The 21,219-nt window shown below is 37.2% G+C and overlaps 2 protein-coding genes across 2 annotated transcripts in view; one reads left to right on the top strand and one right to left on the bottom strand.

The window, feature by feature from the left end:
• The window catches only part of LOC139717372 (5'-nucleotidase domain-containing protein 1-like), a 311,234-nt gene that overhangs the window by 233,561 nt on the left and 56,454 nt on the right, over positions 1–21,219 (bottom strand). The window lies entirely within an intron of this gene.
• Positions 17,406–19,204, top strand: LOC139717395 (uncharacterized). Its single transcript, XM_071628895.1, has 2 exons — positions 17,406–17,466; positions 18,091–19,204. The coding sequence occupies exon 2, from the start codon at positions 18,118–18,120 to the stop codon at positions 19,018–19,020; it is 903 nt and encodes a 300-aa protein (XP_071484996.1). The 5' UTR covers positions 17,406–17,466; positions 18,091–18,117; the 3' UTR covers positions 19,021–19,204.

The following is a 21,219-nucleotide window of genomic DNA, read 5'->3' as shown; positions in this document are numbered from 1 at the left end:
GCCGCTTTTCAAACACGCGACAAACGAAACATTGAAAATCGAATTCACGCTATCCATGTCTTTTTCCCGTTTTGCAGAGAACGGTTCCTTCCATGTTTTCTTCTAAACCATGCAATAAGACACATTAATACCATCAGATGTTCCTACTAAATTATTCAACATAATCATTCGATTTTCTTTTTCGCGAGATCACATGCGTGCGTAATGTTGTAGGTCAGACCACAGCGCAACAAGGGAAAAAGATAACGCACTCAAAAACTTTTCATGTAACGACACTCGTGGCAAATATGGAAATTGGAATGCGTGTGCAACTCAACATTTATTATCCTTTCCATTTGTAGTCCCGACTTCCAGTTCTTTCGCTTGTGCTGGTTAGCAAATATGAGTGTATGATTATAGCCGAAATAATTAATGACTTCACGATCTCGCCGGGTGACAGAAGCGTAAAAATAAAACGCGACGGGATTTTCGGAAGAAGATAAAGAACGCATCTTCAATCCCTTCAGGCGCAACGATAATACATTGTATGAGATTACAGCCAAAATGATTCATGAAATCATCGCATTCCCGCTGGGCACCAACAGCGTAAAATAACCTCGCAAGTTCCGGTAAACGACACATGTATGTTACTCTGAAATCATCGCGATCTCGCCGGATATGACATTAGCGTAAAAATAGTTGAATAACGCATGTTAAGCTACTTTAATCGGTGTTCAGAAAAAGAAACAAACGCATTTAAAAATTTGAATAGATCTGGGTTTGTTCATTATCACAATTTTAACAACGCATTTCACAATGAAGAGTTTTCTTTCTTTAAGAATGATCTACGAGGAACAGATTTGCGTAAGGATCACAACTTGAACTTCTAACTTCAACCCTGTCACATATTTTTCAAGAACGGACGTACAAAACGCGAAGAAGAAAATGAACAATGCATCTTCAATCCCTTCAGGGGCAACGAACATACATTGTATGAGATTACAGCCGAAATGATTCATGAAATCATCGCATTCCCGCTGGGCACGAACAGCGTAAAAATACCCCGTAAGTTACGGTAAACGACGCATGTATGTTATTCTGAAATCATCGCGATCACGCCGGTTGACAGTAACGTAAAAATAGTTAAATAGCGCATTAATCGGTGTTCAAAAAAAGAAACAAATGCATTTAACAATTTGAATAAATCTGGGTTTGTGTATTATCACAACTTTAACAACGCATTTCACAATGAAGATTTTCTTTCTTTCAGAATGGTCTACATGTATGAGGAACAGATCTGCGTAAAAAGGATCACAACCTTCTAACTTCAATCCTGTCGCATATTTTTCAAGAACGGATGTACAAAACGCGAAGAGATTTTCGGAAGAAAAACAACAATGCATTTTAATCCTTTCGGGCGCAACGATCATGCATTGTATAAGATTACAGCCGAAATGATTCATGAAATTATCGCATTCCTCCTTGACACCAACAGCGTAAAAATATCTCGCAAATTACGGTAAACAACGCATTTATGTTACTTTATTTGCGCTGGCGTTTAGAAAAATTTAACAATCGCATTTTATACAATCTGATTTTAATATGATATAGAAATAAAAATGATATAGATATAGAATAATTTCCCTTTATTTTCTCCATAATAATGAGCCATAATTGTGTAATGAAACGCAAAGGATGTTCTTAACTTTCGTTAATGGGTATATTATAACGTCGTCCTTATGTTTTTCTTTGTTTTTGATGCGTACGGTTATAACGAGGTACCGGTTATAACGAGGTAATATCGCCGGTCCCACGGACCTCGTTATAATGGGGTTTCACTGTATAATGTAAGAGAAAGAAAAGAAAGGAAAAAGACGAATGAATGCTAAATGGGTTGAGAGGATCCTAGGAAAGGTTGCTGTGGGAGGCTGTGGATGAGAAAGAGTAAAAATAAAAGTTAAGTCCTGAAAAGGGCTCCTGTGGAAGAAGGAAATGGAAGAGAATATGAAGTTTAAGTATATTCCTGAGGGAGGAGAAAGCACTGAGAAATAAGCCTGTAAAGAAACTGCAAAATGGTAACCTAGACCTATAAAGGAACATTGGGCTGTGAGGGAAGTGAGAAACTAGAGCACTCAGCCAGTGGACCCATTCATGCACATGTTTCCCCCACCGCATTTCCAAACCCGTACTCCCACATCCCCTTTGAATGACTTTTTACACCAAAATGGCAATTGTCGCAGAATACAATGAAATCCGACATGAAATGAGGCTGCTACTGCACATACACGAAATGTGACATGGCATCCTATAAAAGTTTGAACAATGTGGGCGTGTACTGTCAATGAAAACTGTTTTAACTACGTGTAGGATAACCCCCATAAACCCCCATATAGCAATAGAGATAAGAGTGAGAATAAAATCTGACAAGAAATGTGGCTGGTATACACGTAGGGCCTACAAGAAATGTGACATGGCATCCAAGTCAGAACAGTAAAGGTGCTGTCACTACAAAGTGTTGTGTCCTTCATAAAGAATGACCATCCACAAACTTCCTCATCAAGTCTGATTAACTATAAGTCTGAGTAACAATCAGGGTATTGCCTAAAATAAGCATTTTTGCAAATTTTGACCTGATCAGGGTGACCTTTGACACTGAAAATGTTGAAACAGAGGGACCAACATTACAAATTGGTATAGGTGTCTACATTTGACTTTGATACATTAACCTACCAAATAAAAATAAAAAATCAGTCACAAAGCAGTGGAGATGGAGATCTTTGGCTAAAGCGATCTGAGTGAAAACTGGCACTGCAATTGTTTTTACTTCCCAGTTATTTCACTCCACTATTTTCTTAAAGCTGTAGTCTAATTCTCCTGCACTTATCTCATGCATTCCTCTTTTAGTTCTTGCTTTCATGTAATGCAACCTACTGGTCCTTTTCTTTGTCTTCTGCTGCAGGTTTGGTGTTTGCCTTGCTATCATAGGTGGGACCAACCCCTTGACTCAAGTGGAGATAACAGTAGCTCCATATTTCAGCTATGGAATGCAGCTTTGTTCTTCCTGTAGCCATATTATTTTTTATGAACCTCAACAGTGAAGTTACGTGCGAGACCTCAGTAAACGCACATGGCAAACAAATTAATGTGTGGGAAGGAGATGAAAGCAATTTCACATTTGTTTTACCTCGGACAACACAGTACTCTAGGTTCACACTGGAACACAATGGAGTAATATTTAATGAGAACGGAACATCAATAACAGAAGATTCTTCGACGGATGATGTCAGACACAACGTGCAAATACAGGAGATATTTGACTTTTTTGTAATTGAGGTGAAGTTCAGTAACACAACCAAGTCCGATGCAGGTATCTACAAGTGCACTTTCCACAGTGAATATCACTTCACTCAGAGCTACAATCTGGAAGTGAACTACCAACCAGGACCTGCATCCTGTCAGTGGTTGGAGGAAGATGGCACAGTTCACCTTCAATCAGTTCCAGCCATTCTAACAACCTTGCAGTGTTCAGCAGCAAAAGGGAACCCATCAGGAAGCATTATTTGTTATTCACAGGACAATCAACAATTTGTAGTGCACACACCTGTTCACAAAACAATAGACACTAATAAGATAACTGCTTTGTTCTGGTTGGATCAGAGCCTGCCAACACGCTGTTGCACAACTGGAGCCAGGGATTCTATCAAATCATTTCCCAACTGTAAGGACTTCAAGTGGACGGATTCTACTAACAGTGCGACGCAAGCTTCTGTCACAGAAAAAAAGACAACTTCAGGAAAAGGACAAGGCTCATCATCAAGCAACATTGTCGAAACTGATACACAGCTGACCATAATATTTATGTCCTTTGTCACTGCAGCTGTTGTTGTTGTTGTCACACACAGTGACAAATGGTTTTGTTCATAACAAAGAAAGAAGCTGGGCAGGCACCATGAAAACACATGCAGCCATTCTCCTATTAATGGCTATGATGCCATATATCACACTGATGCAGTGTTTGGATTTATTTGAAGGTGATCATGCCAGAGTTCAGTTTCAATTTCAGAATATATCTGTCACATATTTTGAGGTGCAACGTGACGATCAGCCTCCATTCTACACGTATGACCTTATATCTGGGGCTTCATCCAATCATTCTGACACAAGATTTGAGGTATCACTTATCTCAGCTCATGCTAACAGTAACAAGACCATCATGTTACATCTTGTAATGCTACATATTAATAACATCACACGTAATGATGCAGGAACATACAATTGCCGTGCACACTTCAAAAACAAAATGCAGGTGTTGAATAGGAACATATCAGTGCATGTTGACTTTCCACTAGAAAAGTCATCATACCATCTTGCCAAATAGTTTCCCTGGTTCTTGAAACTGGCTGGTCCCCTCTGCAATACACCCCTTCCATTCCGCTGTAATCTGGCAGAACTGCCTAAGTCGATATTGGTCGATTTTCAGGTTTTTAGTGTTTTGAGGCCTAGCAGTCTTTAGTTTAAATGGAACTTAGGCATACAGGCCATAGGGTCTAACCTGCTAGGCCTACTCTTACTTTAATACGCCATAGAGTAGGAATGATGGGATCTGTATCATTATATGCAGATCCCTCTACCACTCTACTCTAGTCTCTAGATGTCTTTTGAGACGGTCTACAATGTAGTACGAATAGAATTTTCTAATAGAGTTTTTTTTTTACCTCAATATTTGGAGCAGTGCTTACTCAAAACATTTAGTGTAGAGCTTGACCTTGCCTACTGTCATCTGGTCTGGATCATTAAACTCTAACACGTCAAAAAAGAAACAAGAATTTGAATTTTACCTGTAGACACTAGGCTCTACTTCTACCAGAAATTTGAAAAGTAGAAGGTAGTCTGAAAATCATATTTTTTATTCTCAAAACTGTAAATTTCATAAAAATTAGAATTGATCAGTCTAGATAACAAATAATGTTAAACAATAGATTAGTACCTCTTGGACAACTGCTTGGAGCATATGTCTAAAATTCACACTGATTAGAACTAAACAATCTATATCTAGACCCTAGATCTAGGCCTATGTTTCTATGAATTCCAGATGTAGAATAGACAGTATTATCAGTATCAGACACCTTGTAATCCTAACTAGTCTTGATGAACATAACCTCACATTTAGTCTGATATTATTCTTGACACAAACACAATGCTTCATGAGATCGACAATGACCCAAGTAGCAGCCAGACTTTTGATGTAGCGGTACTTCTCGTGCCGCTAAATAAGATTGAAACATGAATACAGATGGAAAATAGCTGGGGAAAACAAGTTATGTCCCATAAATGAATAAATGGATGAAATGGAATTAAATGTGAATCAATAATGACGACTTTATACAATGTGAACAAGTTGTACTCGATCTAAAATGTAATGGGTGTATTTTTCCTTGAACACACAGGGCCCAATGAATAACATCTTTGTTGTAACATCAATATTTCCTTTCACATTTGTATGTAATTTCCTCTATACTTCTGCTTGAACAAGCACTGTTTATGATATATGCTCAGCTAAGAAATGTTCTAGTTGTCGTCATTTATACATTTTGGACAAATATATTACTGCCATTTTGTTTAACTAGTTATCTATATTTTACAAACTCAGCTTTTCAGCTGATCACTATTTTTCATCATCACACGATGCTTCTTTGTCATCATCTTAAGACTGTATACACTGTCTCAATTATTTGTACATAGATTCAGTATTACATTCTGACACATGCATTGCAGCTGTCAAGCACTTGTCTAATATTTACTCCTCTTGTCCTTGTACCAAGAATTGCATATGTGACCCTGCACCTCAAAACAAACAAAAAGTCGTCAGACATGAATTTTTAGTTAAGACCATATTCTGAAAGAGCAGTAAAATGATGTATAACTCAAATCAAATGGACTCTCCTAACCTATCTAAATATTGGAAAGAAAGCACAAACTCAGGAAAAGTGTGAACTGAGAAAAGAGGCTCTGAAGTACAGTGTCTATTCAAGCGATTAATCTTTACCAAACCATGCTGGCTGTGCGATGAATGGGACAAAAAACACGAAGTAAACCACCAGAGTAACAACAATGAAGGGATTATTAGATTAAACTGAAATTAAGCATGCCTCATTAACACATTCTTTCCATAATTAATGCCAACTTTGAAAGCAGTAGCACTATCTTTTCAAAAGTTATTAGAGTTGAAAGTGAAGAGTATGGACAAGGTTTTTCAGAAATGAAAGGGATTCTAAAGACACACCTAATCACACTATTCTACCAAAAATGTTCTAGATAAACTGCTAAAAAAACACAATTTCCTGCCCATTTTATGATACCAAATTTTAGCATAATGTAAAAGAAGACCCGCTCTTTCAGAAAATATGAAAAAGTCAAGTTCGGCAAGGTTGACCCATTTCACTTATTTTCAGTCCTCACGCAAAATCAGTGTGTGCGACTTTATGTTCGTTTTGAGGTGCACGGTCACATATAATACACTCAGCAAAAACAAAGAAAGAAAGTAAACACTTTTTGGAGTTCATATTTTTCATAGAAAAATTTGATGAAAATCAATGTATATAACTTATCTCATTGGCTATCAAACTAGTGGGTTAATGCAAACGGAACCTTTACCCATGAGTGAACACATTTGTTTTTGTCCTCCAAAACACAATTTATTATGTAAGAATTGCAATAATTGGCACGATGTCTTTTCTTTGCGAATGCCCATGATGATAGCAATAACAAATGACCAGTTTAACAAAATTTGCTTATCTTTTATTGTTACATGAAAATGCAATAATGAATTGCACTAATGAATTACATGATAATTTTTGTCATTTTTACTTTTGTTCCTTTGAAAAGAAAGAAAAAAAAAAGGGTGTTCACTCATGCATAAAGTTTACTTTATAAAATGCATTTATGCTTCATGTATAAAGTTTACTTTATGCTTTATACTTCATGCAAAAAGTTTACTTTATGCATGAGTGAATTGACCTACCAGGTTGATAGCCAATTAAATTACCATTCATATGGTATATAATTATATTAACTTTTAGATAAATGTTCTATGAGCAATATAAACTTGAAAATTGTTTATACTTTCTTTCTTTTTTTTCTGCTTAGTGTATATGATAATGATGTGTGTTAAAAAGAATAGTGGAGTTTTTAATGTTCCCTTTTATTTAAAGCATGCTAATGACCATGCAATGTTAAGTATACCTGAGCAGGATACATGCCAAGAAAGCCTAACACATAATATGGTCAATGTATATAACATATTATATCCTGCATCATGAAATTCCCAAACTAGCATTGGCCAAGAACTTCTCACGTGAGCTAAAATAATTTCACCATGAAAAGAAAGTGGATGTTGCATGGTGTCAGCCTCAGAATATTTTTCTTCATATTAATACTCTGTCGTCATTTTTTGACAATGCCAGGATACTTACACTAGCTATAGATGTTGCAATCGCAATCACTAAGAGCCAACCAGCAGAACATCAAGCGCCTGCACTGCACTAGGGTGACTGCGTTGCGCTGCACGGTAATGGTGCACTGTGTTGCACCACTGCACTGCGCTCAGGATGGCAGGATGGTATGGGCTGCTCTGCTCTAGCTAGCAAACACTTTGCACTGGCACCATGCCATATCTTGGTATAAAGATGCTGCTGCACTATCAAACCACATTCATTCAATTTCCATGGTTGTGTCGTGAATATTTATAACAAACAACTGAAACATGTGATTACAGACATTGTAAATGTTTTCCAAGTTTTCCACTTCTCACCATTTATCTGATTTAATTTAACTACAAGTTTTCATAGTTATTGTTGCATCAATGTATTTGAACTTGCGTGACAAGTTTCTAGGTTACAAAATTGTTGTAGGTCTATAGACCATTTAGGTAAAATGGACAAACACGTTAAGTTAATACTGAGTTGATACAATTTAGTTTTTATAATTAGGCCTGTCATATTATCATTTTTATCTTTTTATATTTCTATCTTTTTATGTTGTAAGCTATTTAAATCAAATATACAAATGTACAGTCAAAAATGTCCATAGCGGCCACCCAAGGGAGATGAAAAAAAGTAGCCGTTATAAACAGGTGGCCGCTATAGACAGGTTATCCAACTTTGTGTACATTGTCTATGAACAGATGTATGATCTTTGTATGTGTACATGCACTGTACAATACTGTTGTCTATGAAATATTGTCGCACAGTAGCATGTGTACAGTCGTGAAGGAAGCTCAGCCAGTAACACTAGGCCTCTAGACTAGACTCCTTGTGCATTATTATAAAGCCCCCGTTCCACTATGCCGTTCTTGCTACGATTTGACAATTTTCTCAGATCGGGAAGGATCGGGTAAAACCTGAGCCGATCTGGACACAGTACGATGTTAGAACGCTCTAAGTACGCTGCAGTTACGACTACCACGTGCTTTCTACGCTCTTACTACGATGATCAGGAATGAGGCATTACGATCTCTGCTGCAGCTACGCTTTAGAACGATGTAGCTACGCTGTCAGTGCGATGTTCCCGATGTTATCCGATCGATGCACACTGTATCTACGCTTTAGAACGATGTAGCTACGCTGTCAGTGTGATGTTCCCGATGTTATCCGATCGATGCACACTGTATCTACACTCTGAACGATCTATACGATCTTATCACGCTGTCACCCCGTTCAGAGAGCTGAAAAGTGCCCGATGTGCCCCGATGTACCCCGATTCGACTGTCGATCTGCAGTCAGTCAACTTATTAGCATGCAGAACCGAAGAATTATACTGTGGACCTTGAAGAGGCTCCTCAACTCACGGTTCTTTTGCAGCAATGCATTGTTATAAACAAAGACGTGCTGATTTTTCCAAGGCTTTTTCTTGATGTCCTTGCTTTTATAATCCGTCTTCCTCCAGTTGTAGATGCAGGCCCGTAGCCAGGGGGGGTGCGTCGGGTGCGTACGCACCCCCCCCCCAAATTCTGAAAGGTCCACTTTTTCATAATAACGGTTTTTAGCAATTCTCAAGATAACAATCCAAATAAATATAAAGACACATTATATGCTACGTAAATGTGGAAGAGTACGTTTAACAATGTTAAAAATAATTGTACGAAACCCTTTTGTTGTATGAACCATCGGATCGTCCCCATGCACACAAACACAAATGTTATGTATCAATTTGTGCGAGCTATTATTATATTGGCACTGCATGCCATGGCCCTTGGCGCGTGTGACCGGTGTTTTTTTTTTTTTCCACTGGCCGCCCAAGTACGTGCGATTCGTGGATGACATTGAGGTTGACACTTGCATTTTTTCACAGGAACAGAGGTAAGTGGATGAAAATCTAATAGCCTCAAGTTTGCATATATGATAAAAATTAAAGAAATTTCCTCGAAATTACTATAATCGAAAACCTGAGACATTTTATATCTACGTCTCACGAAGATATAGTACATGTATATATAAGTACATGTTGGCATGATAATGCCTGGGGATAGATTATTATGTCAACTTTTTGCCATTATGAATGCATGCTCCAATCAAATTGTGAAAAGGTGGTCATGAATTAGCATTTCTTACGAACGATCAGGAGAGACAAAACAAAATGAAAGGCCTGTCTTACTCCAGTTCTCTATTAGTTATACATTTTCTCATGTTGTGACAGTTCGATTGGTTCTCATTTTGAAGTGAGCCAAAACCTAAGAACATTCTCACTTATAATTTCCAAAGAGTATTATGCAGGCACGCAAACTCAATTTAGTTGTATTTCATTTAAATGTAATGGGTAAGAGGGTATGAGAGAGAATGGAAAGTGCTGAGCTATGAAGTAAAATGGTAAAGTAAAAAGTTTGTCAGATAGTATTACAAAAGCCTGAATATTGCAAGAGCTCCGGAGTAAAAACAGTCAGGGAAAAACCCTATGTATGATAACATTGTGAGAGCGTTAGACTGCATTGTGACGCGTCGTTATTTGATTTACATTCTTTATTCATATTTTTCATAAAAAACACAGGTAATGAGCCGGATTGGGTTAAAATTCTCACTTACAGCTTTGTAGAAGTCTGAGTCAACAGTATCACACAGTACTTCAAGACGTATTAGTACAAACGATTTCTTGAGCCTGCACCGTTTCAGGCTCTGTTCTGGATACGGCGTTAGAAACTCATTCTTTTTTGTTGTTTATTTTATCATTATTTACTAATCTCTTTTCTAACTTACAGGTAGCGGATTTCTTTGCAGGCCAAATTCGGAAATGTACTGTTGATTATTACTTATACATTTTCTCATGTTGTGACAGTTCTATTGGTTCTCATTTTAAAGTGAGCCAAAACCTAAGAACATTCTCACTTATAATTTCCAAAGAGTATTATGCAGGCACGCAAACTCATTTTAGTTGTATTTCATTTAAATGTAATGGGTAAGAGGGTATGAGAGAGAATGGAAAGTGCTGAGCTATGAAGTAAAATGGTAAAGTATAAAAAGTTTGTCAGATAGTATTACAAAAGAAACTCATTCTTTTTTGTTTGTTTATTTTATCATTATTTACTTATCTCTCTTCTAACTTAGAGGTAGTGGATCTCTTTGCAGCCCAAATTCGAAAATGCCTAGAGACAGCTAGTAACCAAATATGCTACTATAATTTAATAAATAAGAAATAACCATTCCAGTATGTATCTTAGTGTGCACAGTAAGACAGATCAAATCAAATAGGAAAACATCTGAGCACTAAGCCTGAGGTCTGAATTTGCACTCAACTTCTTCCAATGGCTAACGGATATTTAATTTTTGAATTTCACTGACCTCCAAATTTCACAAAGAAAACCTTCTTAGCATGATGGTTAATATGACATTTGACTGATATTGGAGATGTTTGCGAATCGGATCTACTACCTTTAATATTATTAAATCTAAAATGATTATTTGAAAGTTCGGAAACGCTGGAAATATCCTACCACAAGGAGGCAAAATATAAATGGTTCACATTTACAATTCATTTTGTTTTAAAAATTTTCTTATTTATTTTCGTTTTTGACAAACTCGCATACCAACGGCTGATATACTGTATAGTAAAGTGAATGTTTCATCTTCCAAACAGCATCCAATGGGATGGAAAACTCCAACTGAAAGGTGGACACTGTGACCATACTCGCTAAAGAAAACGCGTAATAGGGGTCGTTTTTTCTCACGGATTAGATGGAAAGTGTGATGTACGAGCGTATATAATCAAAGGGTATCAAAAAGGCCGAAATTTGGGAAAATGGTATATTGTTCAATCATGATGAAGTACTTCTTTAGGGTGCAGGAAACATTTAAGGAATACTTGTTTTTAAGGCCCGAAAAAATCATATGATCATTACTCGTTTAGGGGCCATTTTGAAAGTCCATGTATGAGCATGGTGTCCACCTTTTAATTGTCGCTACCCCTCCCGGGACAGTATCAAAGGACCGTTTTGTTAATAACGCAATCCCCCCTTCCTTTAAAAATCTTGGCTTCAGGCCTGCTAACGCGGGTATACAATAGAAAAAATAAAAGTTAAAACAACACCAGGAAAATCACTATTCTCAATTTTGCGGCGCGCTACGCACGCAGAGTCTCGAACACAATTAAACTTTGTAACTTCCTGGCAAAATGAGTTTTTACTATTTCCTAGATGAAATACCGTAACGCGATTGCATGCAACAGACAAAAATACAAATTTCCTCGAGACTTTAAAACGTCATTAAAACAGTCAAAATTCACAATTTGCGGCGCGCTTCGCGCGCAAATTCTTATACAACTTTTGTAGTTCGGTCGTCCAAAGAATATATATATATATATATATATATATACATATACATATATATATATATATATAATTGTGTGTGTGTGTGTGTGTGTGTCATCATGGTATTGGTACCGAAGGTCCGTTTTTTTAGTGACCGCACCCCCCCTTGAAAAATCCTGGCTACGGGCCTGAGATGATTTCATATTCTTCAAAATTCTGCTATAACCTCTCCCTCCTCTTTAAGCATCACGTGCAGTCTCTCTTTCTTCGCCTTTTGGGTAGCTGCTTTGCTGCTTTCTTCTCTTCTTTTTCTTCATCTCTTCTCCTTCTTCGAAAATTTGAGCTCCTTCTTCTTCATGTTCTGCCCTGACAGGTGCAGCGACAATGCCCTCCTCCTCCTCCTCAACAGTTCTTCCTCTCGATCTTCTTCTGGCAGACACTTTTGTGTAAGTTTTCGTCCCGTTCTTGTGGCGATGTTGCTACGCTCAGAAAGACCTTGTTACGCTCATCCCGCTGCGTTTACGCTGTCACTACACTCTCCCCGCTGCGTTTACGCTGTCACTGCACTCTCCCCGCTGCATTTACGCTGTCACTACGCTCTCACCGCTTGCCGTACGATTAAAAATAGGTCAATTTTGATCGGGGAGATCGGGAAGATCTGCTGCTACGATGCTTCCGATCCCCGTACGCTTTTGCCGCTCTCTCCCGATCTGCAAGATCGGGACAGATCGGGGTCCAGATCGTGATAGTGGAACGGAGGCTTAACTGAAAGAGTGATGAATGCAGTGATGGCGATCACTGAATGTTGCCCTTGAATGACTGACACGGATACACAGCAGAAAAACATGCTGAATTACCGGCTCTGTGGCTACTGTAGACAGGTTAAAATCTACAGCGGGAAACAAAAATTGTTGGCCCCAGGCCGCGTAAGACAGGTGGCCACTATACAGTATGCTCTTTAACAGAGATTTTCTCTCTGGGGGATTTTTCAGTGGCCGCTATAGACCGATGGTCACTATAGACAGGTGGCCGCTATCAAAGGCAGGTTTGACTGTACCATGCACTCTTTTCAGGGAACCAGCTGAAATACTGGATTCCTTGGTGACTGGCATGTGCGATGTCAGTCACCTGACAATCCATAATTTCAACATGAATTTCAACTTGAACCTCTCAGTGCATGGTATGATATCGCTATTTCATTGAGCACCGAATAATGTTCATATCTCTAGCCTGCACCCTATTAGCTAATGCTTCAAAAGATGTTTCATTGTCAATGTTTTGGAAAAATTCACTCCACAATGCACTGAACACTGTAAACTCTTGGCCAATCAGGCAAGTGTATGGCACATGGCTACAGCTGTTCAAGCCATCAGTATATCTACACACAAGAGTTTACACGAAAACATCAAATTGTTGTGATCAACACTATTATTGATTGTGCCTGTTGACTTGCTCTTAAATCAAAAGTCAAAATGCATACATGTATTATATGATCTAAAATATTTTTAGAAAATACTCCATTATTTTCACTCATAAAAATCTCCACACTCTTATATTCTTAGAAAAAAATGTACAATTCTCTTCCATGTCACAAAGTTAATTATCAGGGTATTGATACACTTTGACAAAAATTCACATTTTCCTTATAATCATTCGATTTTTTCCTATCACACAGAGCTCCCTAATGATTTCAGTGTATATTTTTCTCACATTCAGAGTGTAACAAGTTTGTTTTGTAAATACATTTCAAAACTAGGTCACACTTCCATTCATTATGGTAGTATTCATATGCAATACAGTATAATCTTATCAAATGGACCATTAGAGGATAAAAATTTCATATAAATTCATTGCTAGTCATCCTTGATTTTTCCAAGGACAGCATGTGTGCATGTGTGTATAGTGTGGAAAGTAGAAAGAATTTGTTTATTCAGAGACATATTTCAGCAAGAAGATCTCATAAATGTGGAATCAATATACAATGTTTAAGTATGGGGTCTGTTTTGCCATGGTAGAAGCCCCCTGTGTGCCACGTTAGTCTGAGACACGAAGGTAGTCATGCTTTGAGAAAGAATTCTGTTTTTCCAATCTATATAACTTCTACAAATTTCTGTTTAAAAGCTGGACATAATAGTGAGCAAAGTTGAAGAGGAATGCTAAGCTTTGCTTTGATATAAATTGTATGACAAATCTATTTCTATTTCTTTTAATTCAAGTTGCTACATTACTGTACAGGCATGACTTTTGCACATGAAACCATGAGAGAAACTTAGAATTTACACACAATTTCACTTTGGAACACCGCTTGATAGTCAATCACCACATAGAATGCAAGCTGTAAGAAAAATCAATCTACAATTCTTTGAATCTATATCATATATGCTGTATGTTATGTTTATGTACTAAATCATTTCAAAAAATAATCACAGCATCTCTGATCATACCAACAAAGAAATTAAATATTGTTTTATCAAGCTGAGGATTTCCACCTCAAAAAGAAAACAAAGTTTCAGTTCATGTTGTTGCATGGTGTAGTTTTCACTCTGGAATGTCTGATTATTTTCTTTCTTTTTAACAAACAATCCCTGTTCTTCATGATTTTGTATTAAAAATTCCTTGTTGGAAGGCAGATGCCAATGTAATCCAATCATATTGTCGATGATATTCAAATATATTATTAAATGCTCAGTAAACATTCAAAAGGTTGTCACTCCCACCTTTAACAAAGTGTAAATTGTACTTTGAACGATATCATAATGCAAACTTTGCAAACACACATTGTAGTTTTTCTAAACTATGGTCTTGAAAAATGTTAAACCAAAAACTTTGTCAACTCTTGAATTAAACATTTGATATAAAATGTGCACACAAGAAATCCCAGGATTGAGTGTTTCAATCACTGTGCCTTTTGTCATTTTAGCAAAATTGTTATAGAAGGCAAGAACTGTGCACTTAGAGTAGATGATGACAATAAACTAGAAGTCATGCATTCCTTTTGTCTGTCCAGTTTTGCCTAATTTTCAGTTACTACTAAGTTTGTTCTTCCTGAGAAAATAGGTTCTTTCCAGTGATTTTTGTCATCGGAGCACCTATTTCAATAAAATATTCACATTTGAATTTGCTTTCATGATGAAGATCGTCCTGTTCTAAGCAAAGCATCTTTCCTGCATCGTTCATGCCACTGTGTAACAAACATTTTCACAATCCCGTATGGAATAGCTACTGTTAGTATTCATTCAAGTCCATTTCAATGTCATGCATGTCAAGAGAGGAATATCATAACTGAAATGTTGAGGATCAGATGAATCATTTCATTTATTACATATTCATCTCATCAATTACTGTGCAAATATTAAGTCACAGAACATCACAACAGGGGATGCCAGATAGACAGTATAATCATTACTTGTACAATGAACACTGTACAATTAAAGGGATGGTAGGCTCCTACAGAAGTTTTAGTTGAAGTGGCTGATTCAGATTTCAACTCTCTGTGAGACAATGAGAAATCACTTACAAAATATCAAAGAGCATACAATTTTATAAGAAATTCAAAGTTTACCTGATGAAAATTGGTTCTGAGATGTCTGAGATGCCCAAAAACAAAGTAAAGCAAAGTGGTCCTCATAAAAAAGTGGGTACCACCTTTTATTAGGAACATACTTTATAAAATAGCCCTTCCTTAAAATTTGATGACATTCAGAGGACATTAACAATTGTTCATGTGCAAATAACTCTCTATTGAATTACATCCCTTCAATGGAATTTTCATTGAATTACCAATCAAAATAATTACCTAATAATAAACATATTAATGTACTTGTATGGCTGGAAATGTCCAAAGTATAGTGACCTCCATTATTCAACACTAATTTTTCAGATCTTATTACCATTATTGAGAGTACAGAAATGTCACCATAAAAATTTAGCTTTCCTTTAAGTTTTCTTTTACAAAATTATAGTATCACTTAAGAGCTTTTTAATGAAGTTACCACTGAAAATATCATTTCGTATAGATTCAGCATACTTGCCTACATTACCAAGAAAATCCACAGAAAGTTGAATAGTGAATCAGCTTAGTTTTGTTTTGAATCACGATCACAAGGTCTTGGTTGTTTCTGATTAAAACGAGCAAGAACAAAAAAGCATGATGATAATGATAGCAAAACTCATAATAATTCCTAAAGCTCATTCCCTCACAGGCAGAGGCACAGAGATTACAATCAGACAAGAGAGGGCAGCAAAGCTTGATATTTGATACCCTTGATTGAGTGGTTGAAGTGATGATATGAATTAAACTTGGGATCTCTTTTTTTCTGTGTCCATCTCTCTCTGTATGTCTGTTGGTCCGTCCCATCTCTCCTCCCATATTGCTCTGTTTTTCTGTCTGCTATCTACTAGGTTTGAAAGTCTGTTTGTCTATCAGAATATACAACATGGATGCATGCTACAGCACATGAGAAAACAACTCTCATCTCACTTGAGCAAAACACTTTGTGTGCCATGGTGTAATAATCTTCCCGTGTGCCATGGTGTAATAATCTTTCCGTGTGCCACATTATTCTGAGACCATGATGCATGAGCACTTTTAAAATCATTCTAGATTTCAAAGCCATCTACCGCTTTCACAGCAAAGTTATAGAGATATTTGAAGGCTCTCCTTGGTTGGAAACCTTACGCTGAAGTTACTGATGATTTAATACACTGATATTTTGAGATTTATCGATCAGTCCGTGCATGGTTGTCATTTTGAGCAGAATATGTTGGCGAACTACAGACCATGTGAAAGTGGTCACACAAAGAGCTGAATCTTTCATAGGGAAACTTACCCATGAATATAATATAATATATTCTCATCAACAATAGCAAAACTGAAACACTGACTGACTTTTTAGAAAAGGGTACATTGGTGGTGGGTCTCTGATTTTGGTAGTTGCTTCCTCCTTCTGGTAGCTATCTGGAAATTTCTAATAAAAAGTTTAGGACACTGAGAGAAATCAGGGTCTGCAGTACCAATGCAAATGCCCTTCTTTTCCGAAATTTACTGTGATGTCTCTAAGTGGGACATAACCTACCTTAAAATGCATCTATAAAGTGTATGTTAATTCCCAAATTGTCCACTTTGTTAATTTCCAGCAAATCACAAAATAAAGACAATAAAGAGTAACAGCCATAACGATATCTAGATGACCTGTTTACTTTACACATTGACAAGAAAAGAAAAAAAGCAGGTTTTGAATATGAACTTAAGTTTTGCCCAAATATCTATAATCCTGATCTCAAAAAGTCATGTACATCTCTCTATTACAGTTCAAGTAAAAAATGCCTAGTTGGAGCTTTGTGCTAAGAGGCTGGCTAGCAAGTCTGAGGTTATGTTTCATGATACTGCTATATGTTTGGCTATCCCACCATCTCAGAACAATGCAAACCTTTGATCACCTCTTCAAGTTTGCACAGTTCCTGAACTCTCTCTCAAAAAAAGGGTAATTCAAACACATAGCTCTGAAATTATTCAGTGTTTTTTTTTTTCTCAAACTACAAGACAAAGTTCATCCGTGGTATAATCTTCGAATCAGTGTACACAAACTCCTACAGTATGCAAACTTGAAGAGTCATATCCCTCAAAGTCAGTCAACTATCCTGTGCGTGCACAAGAAGTTTGCAGGATTAAAAGGGAAGTACTGTTTCCATAGGTAAGTTTAAAACTTTCTCAATAAGTTGTGTGTTTAGATTAAACTTAATTTTGCTTGATATCCAATTCTCTTGTATCATGATAGAGGTTCAATGCACTTGCATGTATTTTCAGCAAATAAAGTGTTTGTTTTGATCTGATTGAAGAAAATCTACTTACTTTAATAGTGCAATATTGATGTTAAAGCAAGCAGGGTGCTGTATTGCTTATTTTATGTACCTGTTGACAGTTAGCACTTGTCATAAAATCGAACAAGTTGTGAATTATTTTTGTTTAATCTTCAAAATGGTTTGTTACAAAGGGCTCTAAGTGATTCGTGACTTTGCAGCCTGTGAGACTGTAACTGCCATGCAGGGCATGATCGATAATACTTTAGAACTATGAGGATTTTCTGAACAGGAAAACTGGGTTTAACTCCTGCTTTGTTACAGCATCCTATGACAAAATGTTTTCCCCAACCAAGTCCATCTTGATCTATGAACTTGACCTATGGCCTTGAATGATAAAGGCAGGGCTCTCATAAAGAATCTTGCTGACAATGAAAGGCTAGCCTGATCTACTAGATATCCTTGGTTTCTTCATAATTTCAACTATCACTACTTCTGCATTAAAATGTTCCCTACAGGACTCTGCAAGCATCAAACTTTGGACAATGAAGATCATGATGAAGCTGCCCCTGCTGGTTGTCTTGGCTTTTTTCCTTTGTGGGAATTCCCCCGCCCTTGGTGCTCAGACACTGGAGGCCTATGCAGACACTGATGTGAGTCTGAATTTCGACGCGACCCTCGCAGATGGGTATCCTTTCCAGTTACTCCTGAATGAAAGGATGATATTCGACAATGACATCGCTGTAGAGTCAACCCTGTCAGCAAGTCAACTCGGGCGGTTCAACCTTGATGTTAGGAGTGATGGTGCCACCACCAGCATTGTGCTTGTCATTGCTTCAGTGCAGGAGGAGGACAGGGGTACCTATCTCCTGAGAGGAGCGGCCTCAGAATTTGCTCTTGTGCAAGAATCCATTGACGTAGTGGTGTTCTACCCACCCTCAGCCTTGAGGTGCAATGTGTCAAGATCTGTGACCTGCTGGGCAACAACAGGTTATCCTGCAGGAGAGATAACCTGCTTCCAGGATGACCAGAAGCTCATTCCTGTCGGCAGGAACGGAAGCAGCACTGGGCAAATCCTGGAGGCTGTCTTCACGTTTGACCCTGATAAAGCCATCAGCTGCTGCACAGGCAACAGGCTATTCATTGTCCCTCGAGCAGAGTGTAATACATTTGCCCATTTCCCGACAACTGGGAAACCTGGTACACAGGAAGCTCCAGCAAATGATACAAGTACAAAGTACTATGTGGTTAACGCAACTACAACACCTACTGACAGTGATAAAGAAGAGTGGATAGAAAAGTACAGGGCATCTCTTGGGAATGCATGTGCTCTCCTTGTTGTAGCTGTTGTTCTGTACCCTCTGGCTTTGATCTATCACTTCAAAATATATAACCGTACTGCAAAGAAGAAAACTATTGACACACGAGGAGAGTTCCATGAACTGTAATACCAGGTTCCATATTGTACAGATGAATATCATTCACACACATGTATTGCCTGTTTCACCGTGCACTGCGTAGCATTTCCATAATGCACAACTACTGCCTCTTTATGTATCTCTTGTCATCTATAAGTATTCACTTGGAAGCAAATGAAATATTTTGTAGTATGTTCCTCTGTAAAAATGCATCTGATACATCACAGTTTAAATGGTTAGTATTACAATTTGATTGTTACATTTCTCTACAAATTCAAAATAAGATAATGAACAGGTCCTACATGCATTTGTGTTGATATGTAATAATATGTACAGTTACATTCTTTTGTTGTAAAAGCTTGCTTTGTGTTAAAAACAAGATCAATGTTAATGTCATATATAAATAGAACTCTATGTTAGAATTTAAATAGATAAATAAGGGGTTAGAGGTTTTTCTTGGAGGGAATGGTATCAACAGCTGGTCTATTTGTGTAAAAAGCTCTTTCACGAGAGAAACAAAACAAGACTACTTTTTAAGGAATATCTAGGAGAATTCACAGGGAAAGGTTATTTTTCACACTCTATTCAAGTGCTTGAATGAATTCCTGTCATAGAGGTATGTAGCACTATTTGGAGTGTTTGGCACATCCATTCATAATACAATGAACTGACATGTGTTTTGCATATCACCTTAATGTAAAATTTATGAATTTTTTATAGGATGTTATAAGGTGATGGGAGTAATAGTATAAAGTACAAACCTTTGTCCAAAGAATACAGAAAGTTTGCACAAGTATTTGTAGCTTCTGCCTTCAAATAATATGTTTTGAAGAAAATCCCAAATACATAATTTCTTCCTTTGAAGGTGATACACTTGTAGTAAGACCTGTATATGTTCTGGAGCAATTACAAAGCAACATTCATATTTCTTCTCTACATATATGCAAAAGATTTGAAGATAATATTCACCTTTTCTGTAAAGGACACTGAAACTCCATTTCCTATCAAATATTCTTGATTTAACTGCTGGGCTACAGCTTGCCTGGTGTTACAATCCTGGCTCCCACATTCACAAGCAGTGGGTTCAATCATTATGATAAACCCATGTAGCTCTTGTTAGGAGGAAAAAAACACCTGAGTTCTGCTCTCCAAGGTATTATGGCAGTCACATGGCATCTCGACCAACTATTACATAGCTCATGTGTATGATGCAATCTTATAAAACAATGTACTCTCAAATCATATTCTTCACAAGGTTCATTGGACAAAAACGTTAGGGTCTTCAGCCATGACCAAGTTTATGACTGGAAAGGGTCATACGTAGAAGTTGAATGTAGAAAGAGAGTTCTGGGAATTAAGATAATAGCTGAGGGGTTTTTCCTGTTATAATAGTACCTTGGGGACCATTATAATTGAAACTATCAGCAAGATTAATTCATGAAGCAAGGCTTAAAAAGGAAACAACTTGGTCTCGGGGAGAGAAGACATGTCCACATATGATTAGACATGATGAAGAATACTGCACAGTTTTTGACTGATTTTGTAATAATGCACAGTTGATTGGACATGTCATTTTTTTCATGTCTGTTCCAATCCCCTAACAAAATGTCACTATTTCCTGGAATATGGACGTGTGGTGTCCAATTGAATAATGCTGCACCAACTCCAAAACTCTTCCAGAGATGAATATTGAAGAGACCATGTAAGGCAAAAAAGAAAAAAAAAATGTTGGCTGATGTAGAAAAAGAAAATGAAACTTGCAAGCAAATAAACTATAATAAAAATACAAAATTATGATCAACAGTATTTGATAACTTTAGAGTGATCTTAATTCCTGTTCAAGGGCCTTGTTGTAGTTCCCCAGTAGATCTATGTCTTTTATCACTGTCCTTTGCAGGCAGTCATTACAATTACAGTTTGTTTCTGTGCCATGACAGTACCAATACATCCCCGTCAATCAAAACTCTATACATTACATCAATTTAAGGCAATTCAGAATGAACCCTACCAGTTGAAAGGCATCAATACTGCCCTCTATGTCAGCACATACTACAAGAATCAAGAATTAACCTAGATGTCTCCAGTGCCAATAAGAGATTCTGCCAATAATCAAACAAACTTCTTTCATAACGATCCACACAGCTTGTAATCAAAGCTACTGTAACCTTTTAATCTGATTACTTCAACTCCTTCCAATGCATGATACACACAGCAAGAGAGTCCAGAGTC

This window comes from Diadema antillarum, unplaced genomic scaffold (genome assembly GCF_040938485.1).
Source record: "Diadema antillarum isolate AM-2024a unplaced genomic scaffold, OU_Dant_1.0 scf00000007, whole genome shotgun sequence".
NCBI classification, from domain to species: domain Eukaryota; kingdom Metazoa; phylum Echinodermata; class Echinoidea; order Diadematoida; family Diadematidae; genus Diadema; species Diadema antillarum.
This window is presented reverse-complemented; position numbering and strand designations above follow the sequence as displayed.

Coding starts and splice junctions, on each gene's coding strand:
- LOC139717395 (XM_071628895.1), top strand. CDS start 18,118: ATGAAGATCATGATGAAGCTGCCCCTGCTGGTTGTCTTGGCTTTTTTC.